The sequence below is a fragment of the Lagenorhynchus albirostris genome, chromosome 2 (assembly GCF_949774975.1).
Source record: "Lagenorhynchus albirostris chromosome 2, mLagAlb1.1, whole genome shotgun sequence".
Classification (NCBI taxonomy): domain Eukaryota; kingdom Metazoa; phylum Chordata; class Mammalia; order Artiodactyla; family Delphinidae; genus Lagenorhynchus; species Lagenorhynchus albirostris.
In genome coordinates, this window is record NC_083096.1 from 82,616,143 (window position 1) to 82,639,885 (window position 23,743).

The window sequence follows — 23,743 nt, forward strand, 5'->3', positions numbered from 1 at the left end:
GTTGTTCCAAATATTGAGACATTACATTACATAATATCAAAAACTTATATTTGATAATATCACCACTGATCTCATCAGAAAAGTCCTTAAGTATTAGAAACTGTTAGCTTCTGGTGGTGGATACAAATTTTCTAACATTATATCTGTATTTTAAAGCTTGAATTTTATCAGTGGTAACAAATACTGTTGGTTTTTTTTCTTGAAATGGCAGGGTCACTTTATTCATTTTTGACAAAACATCTGCCAAATACTCATGTTAAATAACCACAGTTTGTCTGCCAGTCATTAGTTGAAGACAAATGGTGTTCCATGAAATAAAGCAACTGGTTCAGCTTGCAAGTCAAACAACTAGATCTTTTCTTCAGGACAGCCTCATGCTTTGGTCTGCAGAAATGCTTTGTGTGTTCTTCCCATTTTGTGACACATTAATATTAAAAAGATGTATTTCCAAGGGTTAATGAATAAAATTAATAATTTTTTCTTCCTCATCAAAGACATTCTTAAATGAAACTGGCTTTTTTTTTTCCTGTGAGTATTTTGGCAATTAAGAACACAACGACTACTAGTACAATCTGGTGCTTCCACCTGAATTCATGCTAAAGCAGCAGTAGTTTTATCCAACAGTTGCTTTTGCACCATCAGTGCAGATGTCAACACAGTGAAAAAACAAATGTTTTGGTGTTATTATGAAAATAGTTTTGACCTTGTAAAACCCCTTGAAAAAGTATTGGGACTATGCACCACACTTTGAGAACCACTGGTCTGTGGTCTCTCAGCAGTACATTATAGTTGAAAGGAGTTTTGGTAATTATCTGATACAGTTTTCTGAAATGTAGTATAAAGTGTATAAGCATTAGAATTACCAGGGGTGCTTGCTAAAAATTCATAGGCCTCACACCAAACTTCCTGAATCAGAACCTCTGTGGGAAGGCCTCAGGAATCATCCTTCTAAGGTTTCTTAGTTGATTTCTTAGGTGATTTTGTACCTGATCTGGTCTGATCCCTCTAATTTACAGAAGGGTGAATTGATCACCAAGAGTGACTTGACCAGAGTTACAGCTAATTGAAGATGAGCCTTCAAGATGGCTACTGCAGCTCATCTCCCTTCTCTACTACCATCTCCAGGCACCTACACAGACCAGCTTCAGAGAAGCTGGGAAAGGACCAGACACATTTTGTTTTCATATACAGAGAACTGCTTTGTTACCACCTTTCTCAAATCAGTTACCCTATTCTCTCCTCTCTCTTTTCCCTCTCTCTGTCTCTCTCTGTCTCTGTCTCTGTCTGTCTGTCTGTCTCTCTCTCTCTCTCTCTCTCTCTCACACACACACACACACACACACACACACACACACACACACACCTTTTTAATTTTTGCATGAGTGATACAGATAAAGTGGCATTTGTTTTTGTCTGGACTGGATACTTGCCTGTCTGTATTGCTCTCTTTAATGAGATTTGTTTCACTTAATAATGACTAGTTCAAACCAGTTTAAAATGAATCTGTATTTACTGAGTCCATGCTTTCTGGAAAGGGGTCATCAGCAAAGGGGTAGGTTCTAGGAAGGAATATGAATACAGCATGTAAAGGATTGTCCTTCTTTTTGGTAGAAGGCCATGATCTTGAGATTCAAGTTAGTCACATAGTTGACAGTTTCCAGTCGGTTCAGGAAACATTGGATATTTACTCTGTACAAGATAATATTCTAGAACTGAAATATACAGATAAAGAAAGTAGTCTCTCTAGTCTAGAAATTCATGAGTGAGCCACACTACCCTCACATGTCATGGTGTGTTCTGTGCGGCGCTGAGGTTGTTGTGCACATCCAATTAACACATAGCTATAGGCTTGGGGAAGAGCACAGCCTATGGTTCCCAGAGCTTGAACCAAGAAACAAAGGCGTGGTACCCCTGCCACTCACTTCCCTTGAGTGATAAGTTACATCTGAATCAAAAGATTTTCAGATTTCCTATTCATGTGCCCCATGTCTGTGATAATTAAAGATGAGGTCTTGTCAGCAGCTCAGAAGTGTGACCCAGGAAACCTAGACCCTTTCAGGGAGCCCATGAGGGCAAAACTCTTTTTATAATCTTACTAAGACTTATTTGCTCTTTTCATTCTCATTCTTGTAGTGTTCAATAGAGTTTTCCAGAGAGTGCTTAATGTGTGATATTGCAGTAGGTTAAATGCAGAAGCAGATGTAAGAATCTAGCATAAATTAAAGAGATTTGCAAAAATGTAAGAGTGTAACTCTTCTCCCTAAATATAGCTTATTTAAAAATAAAAAGTTATTTGTGTTCACGTAATAGGTTTTTATTATTTTTGAATTAATAAGTATTTTTTATAAATCTCTCTTTTTATTTCTAAAATGGTAAATATTGGTAGGTGTAACTGACATAAATATGAAAGGGTCCTGAGACTCAAAAGTTTGAGAATTGCTGACTAATTGTTTAGGAATTTACTATATAACTGAGCTGTAGGTCATCTGTTTACATACTCTGCCATGGCTACATGTTTTAGACTGTAGTTTAAAATTTTTATTTCTCTTACTCTTTCTAAATCAGGATTTTATTTACACAGGTTGAGTTTGGTTTCTGTTATGTTTGTTGATCAAGTTGAACAAATGATAAATTTTTTTAAATCTCTTAGGAAGTAAGTAGATCTTTAGTTAGAATTATCTTTTTGAAAGCCTTCAATTCTTCCTTCAGTAACAAAACCAACGGTCACATGGATCGGCTGTAGGGTTAGATCATTCCTTTCATAGCATTGCCTTGTCTCTGTGTAATAATTCGCTTGACCATCTAAAATAATTAGACATGTTGTCTAGGTCTTGATTAATATTTCCAGGTCTTCCATCCAGTTGTGACACAGTTTGGGCATATCACTCTTAAAATTATTTCACAAGAACTTTCTTCTTTTTCATTAGTGTTCCTTGGTTGGCTTAAGATCCAGTTGCCTGTAACTCTTATGTCATTTCTCACAGTAAAAACTTTATCTCATTCATTATTAAATATTTATTGAGCGCTTACTAACGTGCCAAGCTAGAAACATAATAAAGTGTCACGCAAGGCACACACAGCCCCAGGCCTCATTGAGCCTAGGGTCTTGCAAAGGAGAGAAATGTTAAACTGATTATTGTATGAAAAATGTATTTAAATTACGGGGTGCAATAAGAGTGTATAACAAGGATTTTAACTAAGTCCAGTGTGGGATAGTTGCATCAAGTCAGGAAAAGCTTCTGTTAATTAATTCTATTTTGTACATCTGAGTTCCAGTTTAAAAATTTTTTTTTCTTCACAGTTCATTGAATACATAGTTAGTGTCAGGAACTACCCTAGAAATTTGCTAGAAATATAGAGACAACTAAGACATAGTCCCTATCTTGAGGTCCAACAGAGTAGAAGCAAATATTGCAGTGAGTGGGTAAAGCCTTGTGCTGATCTTTGTGATATAAAGAAGGGAGAAGTTAGTTCTACAACAGGCCTGGACCTTGCCTCCACTTCCGCTCACTCCACCCCCAGCCCCCACTCCTACCCCTGCCAGTCCCCACCTCAGCGTACATACTTGATTGATACAGTATTCAGATGTCTGCTGTATTGCTTATCTCACTGGGTCTTATTACAATGTTAGTTGTCTTTGTAATATGTCTATCTCATATATTCAACCTCAACTCTGAAGCCAAGGGCCTTTTATTATTCTTCTCAGGCCTCCAAAATACCTTGAATAATACTCATGTTTATTATTTTATTCAACAAAGATTTGAGTCCTTGCTATGATGCAGGCATTGCATTTATGCAATAAATCTTTGAAAATGAGCTAATGAATACACAGAGAGTATAGAAAATAACAGGTATTTACTGAATTCCTGTTACATGTTCTGTGCCATGACCTGTGGTGCTCATAAGACTTTTAAGACATATTATTCTGTTTAGTCTTGATGTGTGGAGATGGCTTAATCATAAAACAATTAGAAAGCAGGACAATAGGGGAGTTAGTGTAAATAACCTCGGAAATAGCTCTTTATGAAAATATGGAATAGTACATATGAATAGGGAGAACTACAATAAACACAGATCCTTTCTTGACTTGCAAATTATATCTTAAACTAAAATTAAAAGTTACTGTCTTTGAATTCAATTTGCACAGGTGGGCACGTTTCTAAATTTAAAAACATAGACTATAGAACTATGCAATACTAAGTATTGTTTTCACAAACAATAACAATTTCTGTGAAACTAGCAGGCATATCACTTGTTGATTACAATCCGTATGTAATAGACTTCCTATTAAATATCCTTAGTTGTGTGATTGTACTTCATAGCTGAAAGGTATCCTACATAAACATCGTTTTGCAAATGAGGAAACTGAGGTCCGTAGGGGTGAAACTACTTTACTGAGATTGCATAGAAAGTGATAGTGTGAGGACCCAAGTATCCTCTCTTCTGGTTTAGTTTAGTTTGTTTGTTTGTTTGTTTTCATGTTGTGGGATGTTGCCATATGTGACCTAGATGCTTCAGAGTTGCTTTTCATGCATTTAGGTACCTTGAAAGCTTTTTTCACAATTAAGTAAGTGGCACTTTGAATTTTAAGAAAGTAAGTATGAAATAGTAGAAAAAGTACTGACCTTTCCAGCAAACTGGAGACTTGAGTGCAACTTCAAATTCAACTCTACCATTAACTGGTAACTCTAAGATTAATTTGACCTTTTTCAGATCGCTTCCACTCTTTGAGATCTTTACGTTTCTTCCAGTTTCAGTATCCTCTTAGCCAAAGCCAAACTGCCATCTTTATGATCTGGTATATAGAGTATCAGCACAGCTACTTTGATTAGCCAGTCATTAAATAAGCCTGGACTTCCCAGAAAAAATTACCTACTTTCTTTGTGGTCCAACATAACATGTACAACACTTACCTGGTTTTCTTCTGAAAAGTAAACTTCTTGAGGGTCTGACCACGTCTGTTCACTAGAGTATTTTCAATACCTCTTGTGTAGTAAGCACTCAATAAGTCTTTGTTGGATTAGTGAACATCTGTTGTGGAGAACTGCTATTGCTTTAGGCCTTCTTTGCTTTTTTTTTTTTTTAGTAGGGGAAGATAATAGTATTTAAAAACAATGTTAGAATACTTGGTATCTTAGCCAATTATATGAGTAGTCTTCATTTGCTCGTAAAGGATTTTTAAAAATCATCTAGTGTGAATACCTTCCTTTCTCAGTAACTCATTTTTTTTTTTAATCAATAACAGAGTAGAGATTCTGCATGGTGTAACAGCCTCTTTAACTCCTTTCTCATTATAATAAAACATTATTCTTTAAGAACACAGACAGATAAAAACAGGTCTCATTTATAAATTTACAACTGTTTATTACAATAATTATATCCTTTATTTCTCTAGTTATAATCGCTGGTTGTGTCAAGCAAGATCTGAGGATCTATCTGATATTGCTTCTCTAAAAGCCTTATACCAAACAGGTGAGCTTAAGGATATGGTAACTTATTCTTTTACTGATTAAGAACCTTACTTAGCATGTTATTAGAGACTTCACTTTTCTCTGATTTTGTCCATTTTATCTCTGAATAGATTTTTTTTGTACAATGGAAGATAGTTTTTGCTCATCATCAAGATCTTCAAAATAGCATCTCAACCTATAAGATTTTCAGCTAGTAATTCTACATTGGCCAACTTCATTTCTTCTCAGTGTCCTTTTTCCTATCTTTTAATTTTTTTTCTACTTTTAAAAGTACCATAATCCTGCTGTACAAAATTCAAACCTTACATAAATAAATAACGGAGACAGTAAAAGTTATCAGATTCCCCCTTTATATTTCTTTTCCAGGCAGTACTCGTTAATTTTCAGATTTGAGTTCCATTTAGTTTTTCCTGGATCACTGATGTTATTAAAAGTTGTAGTATGCTTAAACAAAAAGCTATTTATAAAAAAATCTTTACCCTCAACCTTACCTTTGGCTGTCCCTGATTTAAAACCTATAAGAGGGCTTATCTTAAAAGTAAGGGCAGTCATCAAAACTTCATGAAGCTGGGAAAAAAAAGAAAAGAAAGGTGATGTTTTCCACATACTAAAAGAAATTTGAAGATGAAATCTGAAAAACTTATGTTCCTGGTTTTCAGTCTTTCACATTTGTGTAGAATATTTTTATAAGGTCAGAGCCCAGGACAGATAATATTCTTGGAATAAAGTTTCTGGGTGCTGATTACATTTCCTGTTTGTAGGTGTTGATAACTGTGGTCGCACAGTAATGGTGGTAGTTGGAAGAAACATTCCTGTAACATTAATAGATATGGACAAGGTAAGCCATTAAAAAGCTTTGTTTTATAAATATGTTGATTTAAAAAATAAGTAGGACATGAATTTGGAATCAGGGCTTAGAATATGAGACAGAATTGTGTATCTCTGATAGAGTAGCAGCCCTGATTCTGCAAGTTGGCACATAGCATTTCAGTAAGGGGTTTGGTTTTGCGCTCTGGGAGAAACGGAAATACTGAATTGCCATACTGTGATCTCCAAAAATGCAGCTGCTTTGTTTTGGATATGATGTAACTGGCAAGTTTTTGGTTGGACTCATTCTGTATTATAACTGTACTAATAATCAAATTCTGCTTTTCTTGAAACAAGAAACATTAACTCTTTTATCTCTCTGAAGAGAAGAAGTAGTTAACCCAAGATGTCATAATTTCGTAATCCCTTCTTTTGGAGGTAAAGGACAGAAATAGATGATTCATAGCAAAAGAAATGGTATTACTGGTAAACAAAGTGTTCAACCTGATTAGTAGTAAAAAAAAAAAAAAAGTGAATTAAAATGAGATCTCTTTTTTCACCTTCAAAACTAGCCATTACTTTTACTTTTTTTGTTTGTTTTTTTGATAGATAAGTGATTTATTAGAATAGGACACTTGTGAGGCTTACAGGTGGGTGGGCAAGAAGGTGCTGCACCCCGAGACCTTAACGGGCTACAGTTTTATAATCAAAGGAAAAGTGGTGAGGGGGAGAAGACCACCTTCTTCCTCATTCTGAGTAGACATCACGCTTCTGTTGTCATTTCCTCCTCCATGTCAGGCAGGGGAGTTTTCTTGTCCCTTCATGGTCCAGCTGGGACTGTCATCAAAATTAGCCATTACTTTTAAATAATAATCATTGTTACCAAAGATGAATTGAAACTGTCAAAGTGGTCACGCCCACTGACCCATTAATCCCATTTCTGAGAATTTGTACTAAGGAAATAATCCTAGGTTTGAAAGTAGCTGTAGGCCCAGAAATTGCCCAAATTGGAATACTTGGGCAAGGGACAACTGAATCCATGGGATAAATATGTAGATCTTCCTAGATCAATTGTAATAGACACAGACTGCAAAGGAGGAGAATCACTTTAATAAATAATTCTTAACCATAGTAAAAAAAAAAAATGTACTCAAAAGTGTAAAAATTAAATACAATTTTAAGATAAAACACAGTTGTGCAAAAGGGGATAATTTTATCTGGCTAAGCCCTTAAACTCCTGGTCACTGGTGTTTGGGTAAAAAAAAACTGTGGAAGCCTTGGATTGGGAATGTTATTCACAGGCTCATTTGTGGCCCAAAATTATAACTTAAATTCCTAACAGGTAATTATTATGCATCCACAAATGGAATGTTTTGTGACCCTGAAAAATTATGGTTATAGAGGCAAGTACTATAGAGAAATGTTTATGGTATAATATCAGTAGGAGAAGAAACAACAGCTTGTATGTACATTGACCTTTTTGTGGAGGAGGGGGGCATGGTGCGAGTTTATGCATATCAGTATCTCAAAATGGATTTCATAGTTTTAGGGAGAATTTGTTTCCTACATTCTTCTGTCATATGGCTGTACTTCTTTATAATGAAAAAGATTCAAGCTAAAGATGGGGAATTTGAAGCTGAAAATGGATATCTTGATTGCCTTGCCTTGAGGTGGTGAGTGGATAGAAAGAGGACCAGAAGCAGTCTGGCAAGAGCAGAAATAGTAATAAAAATACACACGGGGGAAAAAACAACTGATAATCAGTATGACATTCATTCTCAGCATTAATAATGTGATTGATACCAATAAAAGCGTAAACCCCTGCCTTTGATTCTGGTGTGTACTTACATGGTGTTCTGGATGTTCGTGGTGTATCATTTCGTATATATTGTGAAGTCCAAACCAGGTAGCAACTGGAAAGGTACTGTGTTTCCTTAGTGCCCTCCTCTGTCTGCTCTGGTAGCAGTTGGACCCATGCTAACTAATCCATGTTAGTCCATTCAAGTTAATGCCAAGGACTCCCCTGAGGAGGAATGGAGAAATAACCTGTTTGATAATAATCTTCAGTTGTTACCTCTTAGCTTCCTCTTTGTCATGGTTTATAGCTACACCACTGGGTCATGCTGGCCCTGCCCATATCGTGTCTCTGCTTTGTGTTTAATGTTTCTCTTAAATTTCATCCTTCTTGTAATGGCATATTCCTCTAACTGATCCAGGTCACATTAAGTTTGAGGCAGAGCAGGGAAGTGCTGCCCAGCCCACTGCCGTCTGCTCACTAAACCTGTTCTCATTTTCCTCATTCAGTTCAACGTCAAAGATGCTAACAAAATTAGCCCTCAAAGTGAGCCATGTGAGGCATCACTTCTAATGTCCTTTTATAGTAATTCTTGGTTACGTGAGAGCCATTAGTCCGTTTCTCAGTGGAGACTGCAAAGACTTTCACTGAATGCAGGTAGGACCTTCAAGAATGATTAAAAGTCTAGAAATTCTCCCTCTAATGGTTTTGACACCGTTATTCCAGAGAGAGAAAACCTGGTAGTTGACTGAAGAGCTCTTTTGAGTATGTGAAGAGTTGTTTGAAAGGACGGAGACTGGTGATTCTCCTCCACCACTTAGAACAAGACAGAAAGGGACCATACTGTAGCATTATGTGCACTACTAAACACTGGCATGAGACACTTCCCCTGAAGATCTTTTTAAAGAGGTACTCGTTAGTCTGAGATGTCTCTCTGCAGTGCCTGGGGAGCAGATTAATCTTCTGGGTTTTTTCTCTCTTGGCATCTGTGAAATAGACTACTGTACAAAATGATTGTTATCTTTATTTTTCTTCTAGGCTCTCTTATATTTTATCCATGTAATGGATCACATTGCTGTGAAGGAATACGTATTAGTATATTTTCACACACTGACCAGCGAATACAATCACCTGGACTCTGACTTCCTGAAGAAACTCTACGATGTTGTTGATGTCAAGTTAGTTATCTTCTCAAATTATGAAGGGGGAAAGCAGCCTTTTTCTTTCCGAGTATTAAGCAATAGCAAACATCGTTGTGTATTTTGTGAAAGGATAGTTCATGTAACTAAGATTTTTATTTTACTTAGATTGGATATTTTAATAATAGGCCCTCCTTAACTCCAGTTTATTTTGTATCAAAGTAAATTCATATGTAAACTTTTTCCTGCTTTTAAACACCTGGAAAAAGAGTTAATTGTTCATAATGGTGACTGGTTTTAGACATGGCTTATACTGACTCTCTTTTTGATTTTGAATCAGGTACAAGAGGAATTTGAAGGCTGTTTATTTTGTTCATCCAACATTTCGTTCAAAGGTACGGTATTTTTCTTTTTAGCTAAATCTTGAATTTAAGTGTACTACATGCATATTAAGATATATTTCATCATCTTCTTGCTATCACCGTTGTGACTGCTAATTTCTTTGTTTACCCTTCCTTTTTAAGTGATCTTGAGTTGTGGTCCTATTTTGGTCCCATGTAACTCCAGTATCTTTGTAGGCGACCTTTACAGGCCTTTAGTCCCTCAGTCCTTGCCTCTTCATGCTCTTTGTTAATCTGGGCTTTTTTCTGCCCTTGCTCCTGGCTAACTCCTATTTATCCTTCAGAGCTCAGGTCAACAATTACTTTCTGTAAAAAAACCTCTCTGATCAATCCTGCCACTAGTAGGTACTCCTGCATTGTACTTCCTTCAGATTTTCTAGTCTTCCTTCATTGTTGTTTTTAATTCTAATTACTAGTTTAATTTCCTACCTTATGTGTTAGCCTGCCAGATCTCTGAGAGTTATTATATAGCTATCTTGCTCATAATTACATCCCTAATATCTAATCCTGCATCTTGATTTCATCAAGATATCTAGTCCTTTGGTCCTTTGACTTTTTCTGAAAGTATCTTCTTTTTTTTTTTTAATCTTTATTTTTCTTCCCTATCCAGCCTAAAACTCATGTTCCATCACTTCAGCCACTCTTGTCAATAAATAACCTATGTCTAAAATAACCTATGACCTCTTAGCCTTCCATCACACTTGCCCATCCAAACCTGATCTTGAGCTATTCCATCATTCTGCTTTCTTCACTCCCGTGTCTGGGTTGCTGAGCAGTGGTGGAGAAATCATAGAGCCATGTGAATTTGGGCTTCTCAGCAGACTCACGGGGCATTCACTGCTAGTGGGCCTTTGATGCTTCACTGAACAGTGTCCCAGCATGGCTGTGTGCTCCCCTCAAGCTCTGTCCTACCAGCAGCTCCTCACTGCAACAGATGGCCCTGCCTTATTCTTAACTGAGAACATAGAAAACATCACTGAGGAGCTCCCTGTCTTCTCCCTCCCACCCCAAACTTACGTGCCATCTTTTCGTGTCATTGCCACTGTTTATTCTGTCACAGAAGTGTGTTCCTTCTTAATGAAGGGCAGTCCCTCTACCTGTGCTCTGGATCCCATAGTGATAATAGCTAACGTTTACTAAGCACTTACTGTGTGCCAGCTCTTCCCATGAGTTATCTTGTTTAAGCCTTATATCTATGAAGTAGATAGTAGTAGTATTCCCATTGGATAGGAAAATGATGGATGCTTAGAGAGATTAAGTAACTTTTGCAAACTAAGCAACTGTAAAGTAGCAAAGGCTGGATTTGAATCTAGGCATTTGAATTCCAGAGCCTACACTCTTCTCTACACATATATTGAATATTTTCCCTGTCCTCAGGAACCTCTCTTCAGCAATTATCCTCTTTCTTATCTCCCATTTTTCTGGATCTAACTCATCAATTTTTAAACATTCTAAAGCCTCCACTTATCTCTCTTCCCCTTTACAACCAAAATTTTTTAGTGTAATCCCTGCTCACCATCTCCATTTGTCATACACCTGAAATTACTCCAGTCTGGTTCAGATCCCACTATGGCAACTAAAGCTGCTCACGCTAAAAACACCAGTAATTTCTCTTTTCCCTATACCCTTAAGCACAGTTATCACTTCTCCCTTGAAACACTTTGTCTTGGCTTCTTTGAAACTTACCCTGCCTAGTTTTTCTTCTACTTCTAGCCACTCCTTCTCAGTCTCCTTTGTGGTTCCCTCTTTCTCTGCTCATCGTTTGAGTGTTAGTGTCCCCAAATCCTCTGACTTCTTTCATTCTGTACTTCTTTTTTTTCATTCTTGTGTTTTCAACAACCCTCCAAAATATATGCAGTTCCCAAGTATATGTCTGGAGAGGCAGTAAAGTCTAATGTTTGAGAAAGCATGGATTTGAGATTCAGGTAATGTAGGTTCTAATCCCAGCTCTACCAGTTACCAACTTGTTTTCTCAGGCAAGTTATGTAACCTCTGTGTGCTTTAATTTCATCTTCTGTAAAGTGGGGATAATAGTAGTACCTACCTTGTGTAGTTGTCAGAAGGATGAAATTAGTTAATACATGTAAAACGCTTAAAACATTATCTGGCATGCAATAAACACTCAGTAAATGTTAGCCATCATCATCATTCCTGTGCTTAGACCTGCTTGTTGAACTTCTGATCAAATATCTTCACTTAGATGTTTTACAGGCCCCTGAAGTTCAACATTTTGAAAACAGAACTACTCATGTCATCATCTCCCACTCCCTCCCAAACTGCTTTTTGTATTCCCTATCTTTGTAAATGAGACCACTGTCTACCCAGAAGCCTAAGTCAGAAACAAGGGAGGCATCCTTGGGTACTTGCCTTACCTCATTCTCATCATATTGCATCACTTCTGTGTGCTTACTATTGTCCAATTCTATGCCTGTGTCTTTAGTCCCACTGCCTCTACTTTAGTTCATCCCACCATCATCTCTTACCTCAAAGGATGCAGCAACAACCTAATCAGTATTCACGTTGTCCTGCCTCCAGTATAGCACTGTTCCAGGTGCCTTCAGGCCTGCCTGGTGAAATTTTCTTATAATATTACTATAAGAAGCCAAAAATATTTCCTATTTACTATAGGGGCTTTTGCAAAAGTTTGCCAATGCCTGGTCTAGGCAAAGAAAAAAATAAGAATCTGAATATATCAGTGTGGTTTGGAGAAAAGATGACTTCTTATTTGGGTGTAAAATCCCAGGATTTAGTGATTTATTAAATGAGTACGGGTGAGAGAAAGGACTGTGTCATCCATGACTCCCAGGTGTCATCAGATGTAGGGACCATGGATTGGGATGTAAATTTGAGAACATCATCAAGTAAATAGAGCTTTAACTCTTTAAAAGTGTTAATGAATAAAATCATAGACAGCTAAAGAAAGAGCCCTGGGATCAGGGAAGGAGATCAAGAAGAAATAATCAAAAAGCAGCAGGAGAACTGAGATTGGCTAATGCTGTGGAAGCCAGTGGATGGGAAAAGCATCAGAGATGGTAGAAATAGTTATTTTAAAGCACTATGGAGAAATTAAGTAAGATAAGTAGTGAAAAGTCCTTATTAAATTTCATAACTAAGATGAGTAAAGGCTTCAGTGAGAATGTTTTCCACTTTGGAATTTGTCACTGTTTACAAAATTGTTGTCTGTCATTGAAATACCATCTTTAAGTTTTGCATGAAGTATTTTAATAATTCTTTTAAAAATTGCAAATTTCTTTTTGGTCCCTCAGTGTTAGAACAGCACAGTAGAAAGTGCTATGCTTATGGGAACACTGCTTGGCAAGGCTTAAAAAAAAAAAAGTAAAATGTGTGAACAGTCAATTAAATCACTTTGTCTTTCCTACTCTTCTTTCAGTTGAGGTCTGATTACATGGTCTTATCAGATAATATATTATTAACCTTCCTAACCTTCCTCCTTATTGGAAAAGTTAACTTTGTTATGCTCAGCAGGTGGCTAATTTTTTCTTTCTATAGCACATAAGAAGTGCTTGACTATTTCCCAAAATCTCGTCATCCATTTATTTTTGTATTCATCCAGTAGCTACTGAAATTTTTTCTTTAATGGAGACAAACAGAAGAGTATGTCGGTTTTTAGTATGTCTTTGCAAGAATGTCTGCTATCCCCACTTGTATTCAGTATTGTACTGGAGGTTTTAGCTAGTGTAATATGGCAAGAAAAAGCAACAAAATGCATATAGATTTAGAAAGGAGTAAATAATGCTGTCTTGATTGTCATTAATAGATGACATGATTATCTGTATAGAAAACCCTATGGTATCCTCAGAAATGCTACTAGAACTGATGAGTAACTTTTAGCACGTTTTCAGGGTTTAAGATCAATATTCAAAAATCTATTATATCTATTAGCAAGACACAAATTGAGATTTAAAAAGCAATATAATTTAAACTAGCATCAAAAATACGAAGTACTTAGGGATAAATATGACAAAAGATACGAAAGACTTGTATAATACACTGCACAAGTTATGTATACTGCAAAACATTAATGAGAGAAATTAAAGGAGACCTAAATAAATGAAGACATATACTGTATTTATGGATTAGAAAACTGAATACTGTTAAATTGTCAATTCTTTCTAAAGCTATAGATTCAATTCAGTCCCAGTCAAAATTTCAACAAGGTTTTTTCTGTAGAAATTCAATTAAAATGCACAGAATCTAAAATAGCCAAAACAACTTTGGAAAAGAAGAACAAAGTTAGAGGACCAACACTGCCTGCTTTCAATGCTTATTCTAAAGCTACAGTACTCAAGACAGTGAGGTATTGGCATGAAGATAGACAAAGACATCAATGGAACACAATTAAGAATCCAGAAATAGATTTACATATTTATGGATAACTGATTTTTTTACAAAAGTGCAAAGTCAGATCAGTGGAAAAAGGTTAGTCTGTTCAACAAACAATATTGGACCAATTAGATATCCATATGCCAAAAAAAAAATGAACTTTGGTCTATATCTTGTATCACATAAATGTAAAACAAAACTTTTTAAACTTCTAGAAGAAAGTATAGGTGAAAAAGCTTTGTGTGATCTTGAGTGTAAAGCGAATATTTCTTAGATACAACACCAAAAGCACAATCCATAAAATAAATTGAACTTTATTAGAATTTAAAACTTCTGCTCTTTTAAAGATAGCTAAGAGAATGAAAAGATCAACCACACAACCACAGCCTGAGAGAAAATCTTTGTAAATAAAACATTTATCTGATAAAGGACTTATCTTTAGAATATATAAAGAAATCTCAAAACTTAATAATAAGGAAACAATTTAGAAATGGAAAAAATGATTTGTGCAAAATACTTCACCAAAGAAAATATACGATGATAAATAAGCAAATGAAAAGATGTTCAGCACAATTACTTATTAGGAAAGTACAAATGAAACCAAAACGAGATATTACGTTCCTATTAGAATGGCTAAAATTTAAAAGACTGTGTATCAAATGTTGGTGAGAATGTGGAAGAACTGGAACTCCCAAATAGTGCTGATCAGAACGTTAAATGGTATAGAAAGTTTGGAACACAATTTAGCAGCTTATTTAAAGAGTTAAACATGCACCTTCTGTGTGATCCAGCCATTCCACTCATAGATACTTACCCAAAACAAATGAAAGCATATCCATTGCCTGTATACAAATGCTCACAGCACTTTTGTTATAGCCCCAAATTAGAAACAACCCATATGCTCATCACTGAGAGGACTGATAACCAAACTATGGTATATCCATACAATAGAATACTACTCAGCAATAAAAAAAAGAATGAACTGTTGATATATGCAACAACACAAATGAATCTCAACATATTTACGCTGAATAAAAGAAGCATGTACATACCAGACGAGTGTCTATACTATGTAATTCCCTTCATATAAAATTCTAGGGAATATGAACTAATGTATAATTTTTCTACAGAAAGTAGAGCAGTGGTTACCTGTGGACAGGGAGGAGGGGTGGGAGGGAGGAGTTACAGAGGACCCTGAGAACCCGTAGGAGTGATGGGTATGTTCATTTTCTTTCTTTTTTTTTGTCGTTGCTGTTGTCGTTGGCTGCGCCGCGTGGCTTGCGGGATCTCAGTTCCCCGAGCAGGGGTTGAATCCGGGCCACAGCAGTGAAAGCCCGGAAGCTGAACCACTGGGCCACCGGGGAGCTCCCAGTGTTCATCTTCTTGATTGTGATGATGGTATAATGGGTGTATATGTAATGTCACAACTTAACAAATTTTATCCTTTAAATATGTGCAGTTTATTGTAAGTTGGGTATATCTTAATAAAACTTTTTTTTTAAACTGCATGAGATGTCACTGCACTGCCACCAGAATGGCTAAAGTTTAAAAAACTGACGATACCAGATATTACCAATGATTTGGAGTAACTGGAATTCTCCTACAGTATAAGTCAGAATGTGAATTTCTGCGACCACTTTGAAAAAAGTTACGACAGTTTCTTATAAACTCAATATATACCTAGTCTGTGACCGAGCAATTCCAATACTAGGTATTTACCCAAGTGAAATGAAATATATGTGCATAGAAAGACTTCTACAGGAATGTTCACTGCAGCATTAATCATAGCAGCCAGTGACTGCCAGCCAAGGTGTCCATCAATAGGATTATGAATAATTAAACTCTGCTGTATACTTGTAATGGAATATTTCTTGGCAATAAAAGAGAACATCGATACTACTGATATACACAACAGCATGAAGGAATCTTAAAAACGTTAATGCTGAGTGAAGGAAGCCTTACATAAAAGAGTCATACTGTATAATTCCACTTATATGAGATTCTAGAGCAGGCAAAACTAATGCTTGGTAGAAAAAAAAACAGTGTTTGCCTCTGGGAAGAGGGGCGTGAGGGAACTTTCTGGGGTGATGAAAATGTTTTGTATCTCAATAGGAGTTTTACTAATACAAGTGTGTACATCTGTCTAACCAGCAAAAGTACACTTAAAATCTGTGTATTTCATCGAATGTAAATTTTATAGCAAACTGAACGAACACTGAACTCTAGTTAAAGATATGAATGCTGTATTTGGGGAACGTTTACTGATGTCTGCAGTTTACTTTGAGGTGCAGCAAAAAAGTAAGATGGGTTAATAGATGCATAGAGGAACAGATAGATGTGTGATGAAGAAAACTTAAGGAAAATGTTAATGATCGTCTGAATGATTTCTGTACCAGTGTTCCCTGTAAAATTCTTTCAACTTTAGTGAATGTTGGAATTTTCATCCAAATTATGAATCTTCATAATTTTTTAATGGAAAAAAAACTTCTTTAACTTTTGTCACAAATTCAGACTTATCCAAAGAGTGTTACTCTGTACCAGACTTACGAGAATACATAGCCACTGTTTGCTAAGATCTGACTTTAACCCCTCCTTCCCCACACAAGAGTCAGTGAATAGCTATCTTTCCCCCACTTGGACACCAATGGATAGACATTACCAGAAATTTCAGTGTTAGAGCCACTAGCGTTGGTTGCCACACCATTGGAATTGCGTCAGGTAGAAGTCAGTGCAAATGGCGGGTAGGCAGAGACTGAAGAGCAGATGTATGAAGTGAAAGCCATTATGTTACCTTTCATAATATTTTGGGATGGAGAAAATGATGAAGGATTGAGAAAATAAAACCCACGTGTAATGAAATCCACCATTATTTTATACTAAATCGAAAACTGTAAATGGAGGGGTTGTAATTATAAAATAATGAGATGAAATCAAGGGATAACAAAACAATAGAATCACTGTCCTGATTTCCATACTTCTCAGATCTTTTCCAGGGCACTCCACCCAACGTGGTAAGTTGACTGCTCATATAAATCACTACTCTTTTTCTTTCTTGAAGTTCACTAATAGAACGTGAACTAATAGTATTTAAACCCACTGTTGATTCTGGCTCTAGTAGATGACTTAAGTGCATACATGTGTGAACAATCTTTTCCTAGTTTATGTTGTCTTGTGATCCCATGTTCTTGGCTGTGCATTTGTGAATAATTGGATGAAAGAGTTTCTAGCATTCACAGAATATCATAGCAGCCTTTTTTTCAAATTTTTAATTCAGTTTTTTAAAATAGTAGATACTGAGTAAAGCAAGTTTACCTAAATAAATGTATATCTATGACTTATGTTGTAAATAATTGAAAATTAAAAGCTGAGCTACATAAAAATAAAATGAAAAAAACTGAAGACAATGCTCTTGGGTCTCCCTGAATGGAAAACTTGTAACTGGGTTTCCACTTCTGTCTACTTTGAGTAATTTTCTCTTGCTAATACCTAAAGAATGTAAAGGAGGTAATGGGAGAAAATGCAACAGAGAAATGCGTTTGTCTTTCAAAGAGTGTGTGCCTAAGATCACTGCCCATTCTTCCCCAACCCAGCCTTCTCTTTGAATTTACCACCACCAGCTCACCGTGTCAGTACATGCAGCATAGTCAAGAGTCCTTTCATAGAACTGTATAACTAAGAGGGACTTTAAAAATCATTGAAGTCCAACTTGCTCGTTTTGTAGATGAAGAGACTGAGGCCCAGATTGAAGTACAGCTTGTTTTTGTAGAATGAAGGAACATTCGACCATCCCTAAATAGTACTAAAGTAGTAAGTCCAGAAAGTATTTGTTAATTCTCTCAACACATATTGAATTGCTTACTTTTCATGTTGAGCATTACTTAGACCCTATAAATCCCTATAAATATGGTATTGAAGAGAATCCCCAGACGGGGGAATTTAGTCTATTGAGAGAATCAGCTACTACCACAAAGAGTGTCAGTTATGTAGTAATATGAGTAAGCACGGTGTTGTTGGAACACTTAGAGGGAAGCTGCTTCTCCAGCTTTGGCTGGAGTGTAGGTACTCAGTGAAAGCTTCCTCACAGAGGTGAGTTCTGACCTGAACTCTGAAGGACAGTTCTTAGCCAGGCAAAGAATTGAGGAAAAGGGTTTCAGGACTAAACGAGCAGCATGTAAAAAGGTCCTGAGGTAAGAGACAGTGGAACACAGATACCCTGTGTAGTCCCTTCTAGTTCCGTAATTTTATACCTTTTTCCACGTAGCACAGCTCCTTGCCTGTGATAGGTATTCATGTGTTTCTTTGGGCCATTCATTGATTTAGTACTTTTTGCCTTAGGAAGTTGTTATGCTTATAAGCTGGCTCCTTTTCTAGAGTCTAAGCCCCCATTAGAGGAATGGCCAGGTCACTGTTACCCTGTATCACCTACAGCCGTGTCCAATGCTTAGCACATAGTAGATTCGCAGTCAATGTGTAACTCCTTGCACAGTATCTCCTGACACATCCGCAAGGTTCTTCTCCGTTCTGACTCTACAATCTATTTTCTTAACCTCTTCCTAGAATCTCTAAAATCTCCATGGTCTCTCCGTAGCTCTTACTAGTTTATCAGCTAACTGGTTGTAGAGCCCCTAATCTAGTTTGCAGAAGTTTGTATCAATTAGGTATATAACAGCATGTGCTTTGAAAACAAAACAAAAAAAACTGATGTAAAAAACTGGGGATTGGAGTGTAACTAAGTGACAATCTAATCTGATTTAAATTAACTCACTTGGTTCTAGAAAGGCCGAGTACCTCCCGCCCCCTCCACCACCCTCCAAATAAGCTTGGTAAGATGAGAGGATACAGAGGGTAGTGTTAATATCTGAGGCCTTATAACTGTCATTGGTAGTATCGCCGAAATAGATTAGTGAGCCAGGCCATGAAACTCAGTATGAAATGGGCCTTATCTTCATTCATTCATTCTTTTTCAAATACTTGAGAATGCATGGTCTGTCTGTACCTTCTAAAACTTTAGACCATTCTATGAATGTCTGCCAAGTACTAGGGAAATTATAGAAGTGAATATAAGAAACTACTTATATTCCTATGAAGTAAGATAAGTGCTATAAATGAGATTTAAACATAAGGTTATGTGAATTCAGTAGAGGGGATAATCTGTTTGGAGCTGTAAGGGAGAAATAATGGTAGAGATGAGTCTCTACCGAGTCTTGGAAATTTGGATAAGATTCTCATAGAGATAAGTGTAGTGTTGTCTCTGTTATTCCATGCCTTTTCTCATAAGTAGGTATGAAGACAGTATGTTGTATTAGGGACCAGGAATATGTGAAAGGTTTGGAGCAACCACTGGAAAACATGATAGGGTGTCAAAGAGAAATTTAAAAAACGATTGGCAAGTGCCCAAAGTGGCATGTACTGTATTTATAATGTACCCAGTTATATACTGGAATGTACTATGCCAGTGCACTGAGAATTCACATGCATATGTTACCTTCTTCTGTAAATAAAATGAGGATAGCAGTAACATTGTACCTACCTCATAGAACTGTTGTATAAGCCGTTGGTAAACATGACTAATTATGATTGCCAGTTTGGAGAGATGAACAAGAATTTGTAAATTCTAGCTATTGTTTAGCTAGAATGCCAGTATAGTTTGCTATCAAGAATTCTCTTTTTTTGGAACCAACAAATTTTGCAGACTAGCTTTTATAGAAAGATTGCAGTGTCATGAAGTGAAATGAGCAAAGGTGGCTCCACGTCTACAGAAGATTCACTTTGACTGAGAAAGAGACTGCATGCCAAGTGTCAACAGAAAAATAAATGTCTCAAAACTTGGCAAAAATTTTCAGTCTCATTTGAAGTAATGAAAAGAGTTGATGAGATTTGGAGATGTTAGCCATTTTCAGAGTACCAGTGAATCAGTTCTTCCATCAGATAATGCAGTGGTTTTGACCACAGCCCACAGTAAGAAGCATATTATGTTACATCCCAACACATGACATGCACTGGAGCACATAGACATGTAAGAGAAACTGAAGCTTCATGAGACAAAGCTCATCTTGCTACATTCCCTAGTCATTGTTGCTCTAGCATGTTTCTGTTTGTTGTTTTTAATACTGTTCACAATCCACTAAACTGATTGCATAATCCACTGATGCACTACAACCTGCACCTTGAAAAACACTGCTTATTACAAGATTTTTTTGATATCAATTTCAATTTCAAAATAGTTTTTATCTAGCATAAATTTTCAAAATCGTGTATATTTCCAATTCAGGCCACCGGCTTAAATTTTTTTTTTCTTCTATTAATCAGGTATCAACATGGTTTTTTACCACCTTTTCTGTCTCAGGACTGAAGGACAAAATCCACCATGTGGACAGCCTCCACCAGCTGTTTTCTGCCATCTCCCCAGAACAGATCGACTTTCCTCCTTTTGTCCTTGAATATGATGCCAGGGTAAGAAGTACCAGGAATTCTCCCTTACCTGGTGTATTATCTTAACTATTTTATAGTGCAAGTGCGTCTGAGCACATCATCTTTTCATTGTAAGATGACAATGCAATTAATGTGTTTTAATAAACTTGATAGTATCGTTTGACATTCTTTTCCTATGGTAACTTTAGGAAAATGCTTGGTTCTAAGGGGGGCGCCTTTCCCCCAGTAAACTTTTCAATGGGAAATATTTCTGCTGTAGGTTTATAGCCAATCCTTGCTTGTACTGTCAGTTTTCCATCACCTTTGAGACACACCTCTCCCTAATTTTGTTAAGACTGAATGGCTTTTCATCTACATAAATAGAGCCAGAAGAATCTGTTGGTGTCCAACATTTTCAGCGTTAATTGTAAGCCGGGTCGCCTATCCTAGTCTTTACCCTATGAGAAGTTTCATTTTGCTAAAAGTTTTTATAAGTGACAACCAATACATTATTTCTTACAGATACATTTATGAATCTATTAAACACTAAGAAAGAACTACTCTAGAATTTCATCAAAGCTCTATTCCATTGTACTTATTCACGCTATCACTTTAGTAGTTAAAAACAGAGAAGTAAGTAACACGCTTGGCCAAAAGATTATCAGTTGCCTTATTTAATTATTGCTGATTGCATATTTTTATGCATGAATCAGAGAATATATTTGCAGGTTATATTAAGCTTAAAATGAATTATTCTTAATTATTGTACAACGTATGTACAGTAAATATCCTACAAGACATTTTCTCTCTAACGTTTCTACGACTTCAGTTATGATTTCTGCTACAGTTATGATTTCTTATGTGAAGAGCAAAGTATTTAATGTGTTCTAATGGCTAACAAAATGTCATGTTTTGCTTTTGCACAAAGAGGATTTGTAATTGGAGTCGCTGGATCATAAATACAAAGATTGTTGAATATATGGGAGGCAGAAAAAAGAGCGTCCGGTTTTATTTCTTGCAGATTGCTAGAGCAGAAAATTGCCTTATTATTTTTTTGAACTATATATCACTTTTCTTAATATTTAAAGAAAAATGGATAGCTGGAAATGTGAAAGGCACTGAAAGACATTTTGATACCAAAAATTTGGAATGATGATTCAAAGCTAATGTCCAGATTTACCATTTATTTTCTGGTGTAGAAATATGTAAGTTAGGATGTATTGGTTAGACAACCCAAAAGAGAAGGGTTTTTTTGTGTTTTGTTTTGTTTTGTTTTGTTTTTGCGGTACGCGGGCCTCTCACTGTTGTGGCCTTTCCCGTTGCGGAGCACAGGCTCCCGTTGGCGGAGCACAGGGTGCACAGGCTCAGCGGCCATGGCTCACGGGCCCAGCCACTCCGCGGCATGTGGGATCTTTCCAGACCGGGGCACGAACCCGTATCCCCTGCATCGGCAGGCGGACTCTCAACCACTGCGCCACCAGGGAAGCCCCAAAAGAGCAGTTTTTAAGCCAACACGTTTTCTATATACTTAAGGGCCTACAAAGCAGGCTTTCATTAAATATCAACACCGCACTCAAGCTTGGTTTTGTTCTGTGTGTGTGTTTTTAGTGTTTTTTTAAAATATTTTATATATTAAATACAGGCCTAATTAATAATGTGATTAATCAAAATGAAATAAAATAACCTACAATCTAACACTTAGGCCACTGGATCATCTTTCTGTACCTGTCTTGGAGCTTTCTAAAACTGAGATATCAGGCCATCTATATATAAAGACCAAAGAGAGGAATAAAAAGAGGAAAGAAACAGAAGAAGGAGTCAGGAGATGATGTGGAAAGGGCAGGCAGAGGGCAGATCCCTAAATACGCTGCAGCTTTGCACATTATGCTGCGGTACTTTGGCTCCTTCGTAGTTGGTGGGGAGTGTTGAGCAAGGGAGAACTGCCATTGTGTTCCTGTTTAGAAAGATGGCTAAAGACACAGTGTAGAGAGGGACCAGACAGGGGTAAAACTGGAGGCAAGGAGACAAATAAGAGGCTGTCAGAGGAAGCCAGAGGAGAAATGAGAGACTAGAGCCAGGCAGTGGCAGTGGTAATGGCAAGGGTTTGAAGATCTTAGAGATAGTTAGAAGTAGACGTTTTAGGGAATAGAATCCACAGCATTATGGTGACTGAGCAGCCAGCCATTGGGAGGAATGAAGGAGGAAAGAAGCCTGAGGTGACTAACAAAGTTTCTGCTTTGGGAGACTTGGAGAATGGTGTCGCCACCATCCCAGAGAGGCAATTTGGAGGAAGAGCACTGGGGGGGCTTGGAGAAAACAGACAGGTGGTCTGTTCAGTTTGTGACACACTAGGTTTGAGGTGCCCCACAGGACACTGAGGTGAAAGGCTAGAAGGTGGTTGGATAGTACCTTGCAAAGAAAAGTTTTCCTTTGCTAGAAAGAATTAAAAATATGATTAGAGAAAAGGAAACGAGTGTAGAGTCGGTCAGTTTTATTATCGTATTCAAGTGTGCTTTGCCCATAGTCCTTTACTTGGTGAAGGTATGACGTGGTTGGTTGTTGGCAGTGAGCTTCTGTTTTTCTGGGTCTTTTTTGACTTAGTGACATAAATTTTATAGGATTAAAAGGAACCTTTGGCGGTAATTAGAAGGTAATTTTTGTCTATCTGGATCAAAATGGTACTGAGACCATTTCAGAAAGGGAGCTAGTCAGCACTCTTATAGTCAAAGAAGAGAGTGTAGAGATTTACCTGGTAACAGTTCTTCAAAATTCTGTGATTGTTTCCAGAAATAGAGAAAGTATTCGATTGCTCGGCAGTCTCTTCCACAGTGTGAGACTAATATAAAAGCTTTATTTCATAGCATTAAGAATTAGATTTTCCCTTCTTACTTTATCACAATTTAATGTAGATACAGGAAGCCTAGAAAAATACCGTAGTGGAATGGAATGGAGAAATCTTAAAGATGGATCGTGAACCATTTCTTTTCAGTTGAACTTCAGGATAGATTTCTCTCTTCAGGCACGTTTCTTAAGCATAGCTTCTATGCCTGTTGAGGATACTGGAGTGATTAGTTTAACAGATCCTGGTAGGAAATTCTAAAATACAAAACAAAATTTTTCATTAATTTTAGTGAAGTATCCTAAAATGTAGCCAATCTTTAGATTTGTTTCTACTGAATTTTTTTTAACCTGTCAGATGTATAATCAGAAAGTTAAAAAAAAAAGAAAGAAAGAAAAGAAAAATAGAAGAAAGTAAGTTTTCCTAGATATTCTCTTGTTTTCCTGGTTATGGTCCCAGGATCAATTTCTCCTCCAGAGCATCTGCTCTGAAGAATGGCAGAGCTTTTGATTCACTTAGTCACTCAAATAACATTT

At 36.7% G+C, this 23,743-nt stretch overlaps 1 protein-coding gene across 1 annotated transcript in view; it reads left to right on the plus strand.

The window, feature by feature from the left end:
* The window catches only part of GDAP2 (ganglioside induced differentiation associated protein 2), a 61,885-nt gene that overhangs the window by 36,615 nt on the left and 1,527 nt on the right, over positions 1–23,743 (plus strand). Inside the window, exons 8-12 of the mRNA XM_060142384.1 lie at positions 5,396–5,472; positions 6,233–6,309; positions 9,112–9,251; positions 9,553–9,607; positions 20,267–20,410. Of these exons, the coding sequence (XP_059998367.1) occupies positions 5,396–5,472; positions 6,233–6,309; positions 9,112–9,251; positions 9,553–9,607; positions 20,267–20,410 (493 nt within the window). The remainder of the gene's footprint in view (positions 1–5,395; positions 5,473–6,232; positions 6,310–9,111; positions 9,252–9,552; positions 9,608–20,266; positions 20,411–23,743) is intronic.